The sequence below is a fragment of the Aegilops tauschii genome, chromosome 6, assembly GCF_002575655.3.
Source record: "Aegilops tauschii subsp. strangulata cultivar AL8/78 chromosome 6, Aet v6.0, whole genome shotgun sequence".
Classification (NCBI taxonomy): Eukaryota; Viridiplantae; Streptophyta; class Magnoliopsida; order Poales; family Poaceae; genus Aegilops; species Aegilops tauschii.
Window position 1 is genome coordinate 443,243,471 of NC_053040.3, and position 9,062 is coordinate 443,252,532.

Here is a 9,062-nt window from a genome sequence, read left to right on the forward strand (position 1 = left end):
TGCTGGCTAGTCGCGGCCTTACTAAAATGTGCTAGATATATTTATATCTAAATAAATGTAAGACAAGTTTTATGAGACAAGTGGGATATTTGTGAACGGAAGGAGTTGTTGATTGTTTTTTGACATAGCTACCGGCTTATTTCAGATGGTAACGGAAGGAGTATGTCACTAAATATAGCTACATGAATCTTCGACACATTGATCTCGGTAGCGCTGTATACCCTGTCGTGCATGGTACACATAAGCATTTCTCGATTTATTGCGAGGGGGTCGGGTGTTGGGGGATCTCTACGATACATCTATCTTCCTGCCCCACACCGAATGTCACACAAACGGGCTTTGCTACATCTACGTAGAGATTCAACGTAAAGCTACGTAAGAGCTAGTTTGGCGTGCTCTGATTGGAAGAGAAAATGGCACGGCCCAACCCCGCGAAAATCAGGAAGATTAAGGTTACGTAGATGGTGCAGATGTAGGATTATTGCACACAAACATACGGTGCTAGCTCTTCCAAACGAAAAAGAAAAAGATAAATACACGCAGTCCCATACTGATGCAACATGTACGGCATGCCAAGCTCATGCATCACTTACTCGCTGCAAGCTCGATCCTGCCGGCTGGCCACGTCCGCCAGGAACTGGGCAAACGCCAAGCGCGACGACCCGCCGTCGTTGCAAGCCACAGCCGCGGCTTCCCTGTACGCCGCCGCTCGCGCCCTGAGCTCCCTACCCTCCTCGGACTCCATCACAAGCCTTACCTTGGCCTCCACCTCGCCGGCCTTGACCAGCCCCTGCTGCCACCCGACCATCTCCGCGGCGATCCCCATGTCCCCCACCATGTGCACCTTGTTCATCTTCTGCTCCGAGTACAGTGGCCAGCACAGCATTGGCACGCCTGCCGTGACGCCCTCCAGCACCGAATTCCACCCGCAGTGCGTCACGAACGCCCCCGTGGCCCTGTGGCGGAGGACGTCCACCTGTGGCGCCCACAGCTTGACCACGAGGCCACGGCCGTTGGTTCGCTCCATGAACCCGTCCGGCATGAGCGCGTTGAGGTCCGGGTCGGCACTGGGGTCGTGTGGCTTCTCCGGGTCGTTGCTGGCGGGGGCTCGCACAACCCACAAGAAGCGGTGGCCGGACTTGTCGAGGCCGACGGCGATCTCCCTGAGCTGCTCCGCGGAGTGGTTTCCAGTGCCTATGCTCCCGAAGCAGAGGAACACGACGCTGCCGTCCGGTTGGCTGTCTAGCCAGGCGAGGCAATCGTGCCGCTCTTTTGCCTCGGCGTCGGCGATGCTGCCGACAAATGGACCGATGCAGTACACCGGAGGCAATGCCCGGCCGGGGACACACCGAGGGTCCCTGAGAGCAGCCACCGCACGAGCCTCCAGCGACTCGAACGTATTCACCAGCGTGCCGTCGGCCTCTGGGATCCGGCACAGCAAGGCCATCATCGCCTTGTATGTGTCGCTCTCCGGGTCCTCGAGCACATCGCCCGACAGGTGCGAAGCCGGCATGGGCGGAAGGCCGAAGAGCTCGAGAGGGGTGTCTCCTAGCTCCTTGAAGCTCGCACCGCTCTCTGCGAGGACCGTAGGGAGCTGGGCGAAGGCGACGAAGGTGGCGGCGCTGGAAGTGAACAAGGTGTACCCGGGGATCCCGAGCCTCTTGACGACGGCGAGCGCCGCATTGGACAGGGAGTCGACGACCACGGCATGGACGCGCATGGAGCATAGGAAGTCGTGGAGGCGCTCGTTGTAGCGGCTCACGAGGTGGAGGTACGTGAGCACGAACTGCCCGTCCTGGGCCAGCTTGGGCGGGTCCTCCACGGCCGGGAGAGTGTGGAAGCGGACGGACGGCATGGAGGCGGCGACGCGGCCGACGACGGTGTTGAAGGCGATGACCTGCTTGACGCCGGTATCGATGAGCGCGACGGAGACGGCGTAGCCGTGGTCGAGGAGGGGCCCCGCGAGCCGCATCATCGGGACGAAGTGGCTCACGGAGAGGCCCGGGTACAGAACGACCGTCTTCTTCTCCATGGTCTCTCTCTCTCTCTCTCTCTCTCTCTCTCTCTCTCTCTCACGCACACTCAGGGAGAGTATGAACTCGTGACGACACAGAGCATCTCAATCTTAAAGCAGAAAAACCTCGTGGTGTGACGAGCGATGCTTCGATCGATGGTTGTGTGGTTGGTGAGCGATCCAAATCTTTCATCGCAGGCACACGTAGCATTGATGAGCAGCCGCTTCACTGTGCCGCTGGATCGCCGTACGCAGCACCAGCACGAATAGCGCGTGTGGTCCAAGTAGAGAGACACTTTTTTTTTGCGAATAAAGTAGAGAGACACTTACAATTGGGAGGGAGTCTGGTTTGTTCCTCCGGTCTAACATGATGATGATAGGCGACGAACCAGCTAGCAAATCGGTCCTTTATACTCCCTTGGTAAAGAAATATAATAGCGTACGCTTTTATATTTCTTTACAGAAGGAGTAGTTAATAGTGTATAAAGGGCTCGAATTCCCTGACGGATGAAATCATTGTTCTGACCTTGAAGAATAGATGGCATAAAATGACCTCCGCGGATTTTATTTGGCGATCTGATCCTTCTCAGGAACGCCATGGCCTATGGATCCTTAAGATTAGTGGGGAGGGATTGAATTCCTCGGCAGCGTCATCAGCGAAAGACCATGCATGTTGCTCGACGGTTTTGAACTAGTCAACCCCCTGCCTGGTGGACCCGCAATACATGAAATCAATAATGTCTGTCAGCTTGGACAGCAGGCAGATCTGAATCGTCGACTAGGTGTTATTCGTGGTTGGGCCCCACCGTGCGCCCACGTCGTCCGCCCCAGTCACCGTCTTCAACCTCTTGCGCCGCCAAAGAAGGCTGCCACACTCGGAAGCGGCCACCACGCTCCTTCGTGCAATGCTACGCACTACTTCACTGCATCTTCGGTGTCGGCTATCGTAGTACCCTTTTGTGCAGAGACCACTGTAGAGTATGCCTCAGATGGTCAGATTTCTTGTGGCGGAACTGGCCCATCTGGGTTCAAGTCTTAGACTTCACAAGGGTGGTGTGTTCGCATTTTTCTGGATTTACTTCAAGATTGAAAGGCTTTATCATTTAAGTGTCTGTCGGCAACAAGGTGTCAATGGTGAATTCGTCAATCTCAGTCCTGCGAGCTCAGCCTCTTAAAAATGCTCACACGGATAGCATGTGCCCGCATTTTTATATGTTTGAGTGTAGGTGCGTGTGTCGTGTGTGGATGTTGTTGTACTATGTTTCACGAAAAAAAAGCATCAAGGCGTAGGATGTACATATTGCTAACGAATGCTATATCTGGATAATGGGCTTACCAGTTACCAACTGCTATTATTGGAGAGACAAGAGGGAGGCGGCCAGATCCAAATCATTCAGCGTAAGCACTAGCAGCACTAGCAATTCGCAGAAAAAGGAAAACAGTAGTAGCACTAGCATGAATACTGTGCCGTCGAATTTTGCCGGTGATCTGTGGTGGTTATGCACACTGTTAGAGCCGAGCGGCTAGTGCGATTGCGAGGGTGGAAGCTGTGGCCAGACCGCACGTACCACTGCCAAAAGTTGTTGAAAAATGGCCCTCTTTTTAATGGTCCGGTGAAAAATGGCCGGCCCTGGTAATAATAAGTCTATGGCTCCTTTGGTCTGAAAGAAAGACCGGTTGGCGACTGCGCGATGGTGAACATGCCAGCTACTGATTTTGGTGCCAAGCCAACTTTTCCCCGGTTCAGCTACTGGACATGAATGTTTTTGCTGCAGTTTCTTCGTCAAAAAGTGTTGCGATTTCGTGAAGGAGATGAAGCACCATGGTCAAGGAGACTCCCCCTCTGATCGCCTCGTCGTGGCGATGAGCGGCGGCGCAGCTTTGGGTGCCTGTTTGGAGAGGTGAGGTGAGGCTGGGAGAGGGAGACATGGCCACTGCCATGAGCTTGCACGGCTGAGAGGCTGGCCTGCCCAACTCTCCACTTCACAAGTTTTAGCTGCTGAATTTTCCCTATCCTTTTCAAGATGTCGATTTGTAGACCACTGCCATGGGAATTGCCAGATTCCGAAACATCAGACCGTATAGAAATTAACACAAACATCTCCAAAATGAGATGGCAAGAACTGGAATGAAATCGATAATTTAAGATTTCTCATTGTCAAAAACAAAATAAGATACATTAACGTTACAATTTACAAGTGAAAAAGAACGGCAAATGAAATCATTACAGTTTACAACTGATCAACCAAATGCAAATCAATACGTTACACCTACAATTTACAACTGGTCAGTTTTAACACTGCTGTGGCGAGAGAACTGTCCCTAACCAAACAGCTCCCAATCTCGAATCGGGCCGAAAAAAGGGACGGCTGCATATGCCAGCGGCTGACCAACCAAATGAAAATATGTTGAACAACACAGGATGTTGGTGACGACAAAAGAATAACACAATGGATTCACCGAGGGCAATGTCCACACAACGTCGGAGCCATAAAACATATAGACAAGTAAAGAGTCCTCATGATGATGTATTGAACATTCCCAAGGGGAGAAATTACATAGGCGAAATTACATAACGGTTGTGACAAAAGAGCACAACCATCATCAAAACCTGGTTCACCCAATGACTAAGTAGGAAGGGAGATTCAGGCCAGAAGATGACACTCCTACTGCACTGACTTCATCTTCAGAAAACAGGTCCAACCTGGCGCATGTGCCGATTGTTGTTCTGCCTGACGAATTTCCTCAAGTTTCTGCTCCCATGCTAATGGCCACATCTGGTCTCTCAAGTCTCAATGTCATTTCCAGTGAATCTGGACTTCATATATTCAACTGCGTGTTCGCTCCAGTCTGATAGAGATGCAAACGGCAACAAACCAGCCAAGCATGGAAGGATCAAGGACAGCACAGCATAGAATATGTACCGGCGAACCCAATACGGCAAACCGAGAGCCTTGGGTTTGTGCGTCACAGAAATAGGGCCATAAAGACCACGGTATAGAAGAGATGGATAGCTGTTTCCAAGTAAATGGATGGCGCAAAGGATTTCCCAGAATACGAGCCAAACATTTCCATCCCCACCCAGTGTGTCAACACAGAACCTTCCAACAAAACCACAAACACCTCCCAATAACACAAGATTGAATGTTATTGGCATGTTGGGTCCAGTCATTGCGGAACGCTGGAATATCAACCAACCAATCAATAAAATCATCAGCATGCCGAATGATATCCTTGTTGCTGCAATCAAGTGACATCTAAAAAACAGCAATCCTGAGTTGAAAGCTGATACAGAATTTGGCATCCACCAAGATTTGGACTCCTGCAAAACAAGTCATGATAAAAGAGAGGAGATGAGCTTATCTTCGATAAAAATGCCTAGTAATTAAATGGTAATCAAAGACAATGGTGCATACCTTTGAAGCAGCTGCACAGGCTGCAGTAACAGCGGTTATCCGCTGGTACGAATAAATATATGTTCCATATCCGAAACAGGCAGACATAAAAACTACTGCTGTCAGAAGCATATCTATAAGCCTCCTGAGGAGTTCAGCATGTCTCGTGTCCTGCATTTGAGTCTTTAATTTCTCCTCTCTGAAAGCAGCTTTCTGAAATCCCATAGAGATCTTGATCTTCTCTAACATGTGTGAATAGGAGCTGAGAGCTAAATGAGATTGCTTTAGTTGCAACTTCCTCATATTAAGCCCTATTTCAAGTTCCTTGAGCTCATTTGAACGAACTTGCTCATTCAGAGATCTCTCAAATACATTAAGGATGTCCTGATCACATTCTGGACTAGATCTGCTACGAGGTAGCTGAATCAGCTGCTGATTGACATCCGTGTGAAGAATAATCTGCTTATTCATGGAATTCAAGTGTGGATTCTGCTGGACATCAGGTATCGGGCCTTGTGAGTCAGCGCCACTCAATTTGGTCTCAACCACAGGATTACCATCACCGTGAGAACAAGGGATATCTTGCTCACAGGCAGGTGCCTCATTGAGTAGATGAAGGGTCCTCAGTGTACTGCCAAATGATTTCTCAAAGTTTCCCATGAAACTATCAAACCTGTCTCCATATATCTACAGAAAAGTTATGTCAGATATACCAAACTAGTTGAAGCAGAGCATTGAATAAGTTGAACCAGTCATACATTTGTTAAGGACTCCTTCACTGCTGAGGTACACATCTGCATCCAAATTCAGTGTCAAGGACCCATGGTTAATTTCTATCTGAAGCAATCACTTGCGAAAAGAGCAAAAAGACGAGATATGAAGTGCACACCTTTGAAAGAAAATCAGGTTGCAATCTGCTTCCAGAACCGCCGCTTTTATTCAGAACCTATAATGGAAAAGATGTGCCCTTGTTATTCAGGAGTTAGGACCAAGTATTGTAACTAGTAAATGTCTTCCCCAATAAGAGTTAATTACTGAATAAGATGATTACAAATGAAAGCCTAGTCCATGTTTCTGAGAACACACACCACACATACACACATGAGCATTAGCAGCTGATTACTGGCTTTCCAACTCCCACATAATTTTACTACATTTATTTGGTAACTAGTTAAGTTTGGTTGAATATTTGTGGAATGCATTTCTACTAGACCATGATAAATCAAAAATATGTTCATATCTATACATATCATGACAAATATGTCAGGGAGCTCAATCAACTAGCAAAAAGAAATACTTAGATGTTAATTTCTATGATACAGATATCAGCACCAAGTAGGATGCTGATGCTCCAATTTCCAAAATAATTAAAGTTATGAAGAAAGAAATCATTCTTATTCTACATTTGGCATTGCGCTAGATTATGATAGTTTTGTTTGCGCTACAAACTTTTGCCTACTGTTTGGCTAACCAAAATATTCCTTCTTTCGTGGCTATTTTTCCACAATAGGTTTTAGGTTCAGTGCAGTACAGTCCAGCAACCGCAAACTAAGCCTTAACCACTGAAAGCACCAAGTCAAAACAGCATTATGCTTAAGGATAGACTTCAAAAGGAATAACAATGGGTATTTATTATCGAATCATGGAACCCATAGGTTATTTCTGGTCTTAAAATGGAACTACTATGTTTGCATTGTTGATGCCCTGAGCGAGCAGCACGCTAACAAATTTTTGTGTTTCCTTCCTTAATAAACACGTGAACCTCAAAACCCCAAGTTCGACAGACTGCACCAGATGTCTGACTAGGGAAATAATAGCGGAATAAATAAATAAATCGCTTTTGTACTGAACCACATTAACAAAAATCAATGTACTGAGAAACTTTTCGTGCTTAGTAACAGCATGTGGTAACACTACACTACATCCTGCAGAAAAACATTTTCTCAACAAATTGTACACCAAAGGAAAGCGCTTGTCAGTTACCCCACCACACGTGCCCCCAAGACCGACCGTAGCTGCCTAGCTGAGGGGTTTTGGTGTTCTATCTAGCAGTTTTTAGCTATACTGTTTGGCTTTCCATTGCTGCTTGGTTTGGGGGTTTTTGCCCTGTTTTTTTGGCTTGGTTTGTAATTCAGGCCTTCTTTAGCATTTTTTTACAATTCTTTAGCATTTTCATGATTAGATCTGTTTGAAAAAATTGTAACGTTAAAATACTATGGAGAAATATAATTAAGGCACTAGAAAACCACATTAAAACCAGAATAATCCATTCTGGTCAGATACCACCCATTTAACATTTAGCCTATCCATTCTACTAGTACCACAATTGTTCTGAACGGTGACCCAAGCGGTGTATGTTATTCAAAATTTCATGAACTGCACAAATACACAACACGGCAATCATTTGAATAAATTGGAACACGAAAAGAACTAGAAATTTCCACCGTATCAAATGTTCTGCACGTTTACCAAAAGAATTAGAGTAGTATTTGTACTTCCTAGGAGACAGAGGAACTCCTGAGGACTTCGTTAAGAGCTACAAATTTCCTACCAAATTTAATTACAAAATGTCGCCAAATTAGCCATTGCCATCCAATTGGTCACAGGTTCTTTCTGAGTCTACGGAGCACAGAATTAACCCCCAACAAGACAGCAAATTAGCAAACCAGGGACCATGTTCGAAGGCAATAATCGCAGAACCGGACGAGGGGCGAAAAAATCGGATCTTTCGGCCGCCTACCAATCAAGGAACAACAGCAGAAGCCAAAGAACCGGAGTGAACGCTCACCTGGGCGAGAACCGCCGCGAAGGACATCCCCAGCGGCAGCGCGAGGTCCTGCACGCCGTCGCCGCCGCCCTTGCCGCCGTCGCCTTCGCCGCCCTCTCCTCTCCGAACGGACAACGGCCGCCGGCGCCGCCGCAGGTGAATCCCCCTGTGCGGCCGGGAGCGCCGGGAGGCCGAGCCCGTAGACGACGCCGAGGAGGAGGCCCTGTCGGCCTCCGCCGAGTCGCCGGCGACGTGGGCGGCCCCGTCCATCGGAAGGGGCCCGCTCCCCTGGTCAGGGGGAGTAGGGTTAAGTCGTCTGCCTCCCCTGTTTTCTCTGTGTGCCTGTGGCTGGGGCGCGCGTTCGAGTCCCGGTGGGCGCGTCACTTTTTAACCGGGCCGAAGTCGGAACGCGGGGCGAGACGGCGTCGTGATGACGCTGAGTTAGCCGTTGGAGCGACCGCGGAAGCTCCGATGAACAACCTGTGCGTGTTCTGCTTCGGGCCTGTTTCTTTCCCCTTTCGTTTCTCCTTCTTTTCTTCCCAATTTCTCAACTCTGAGCACGTTTATGGGAAAGTTGTACTACATACATACTCCCGGTTTACAAGTACGGTACCCTTGTATTCTAGGTCAAAATTTGACCATAGATTTAACTATAGCGAAATTTAAGTTGAATATCATGCGGTTTATATCACTGGATTTATATTCAAAAGAAGTTTCGACTGATATTATTTCTGTTACTACTACATAAAACCTGTAATTTGTTAGTTAAATGTCTAGATGATGCTTGAGAACTGAGGTGACCTCGATCGGTCGTGATGTTATTTTTACGTATTCTTCACATTTACACTTTGAAAACACATCATTAAAGTGTTTACTGGGACCATGT

The 9,062-nt window shown here is 48.0% G+C and overlaps 2 protein-coding genes across 2 annotated transcripts; both read right to left on the reverse strand.

Annotated features, from left to right (window-relative positions):
- Positions 1-460: 460 nt before the first annotated feature.
- Positions 461-2,180, reverse strand: LOC109772071 (UDP-glycosyltransferase 88B1). Its single transcript, XM_020330764.4, has one exon. The coding sequence runs from the start codon at positions 2,030-2,032 to the stop codon at positions 590-592; it is 1,443 nt and encodes a 480-aa protein (XP_020186353.1). The 5' UTR covers positions 2,033-2,180; the 3' UTR covers positions 461-589.
- Positions 2,181-4,516: 2,336 nt separating this feature from the next.
- LOC109772070 (protein CPR-5) lies at positions 4,517-8,725 on the reverse strand. The gene is made up of 5 exons (XM_020330762.4): positions 8,198-8,725; positions 6,299-6,355; positions 6,168-6,203; positions 5,431-6,096; positions 4,517-5,336 (listed from the first exon to the last, which is right to left on the reverse strand). The coding sequence occupies exons 1-5, from the start codon at positions 8,444-8,446 to the stop codon at positions 4,800-4,802; spliced, it is 1,545 nt and encodes a 514-aa protein (XP_020186351.1). The 5' UTR covers positions 8,447-8,725; the 3' UTR covers positions 4,517-4,799.
- Positions 8,726-9,062: the final 337 nt, after the last annotated feature.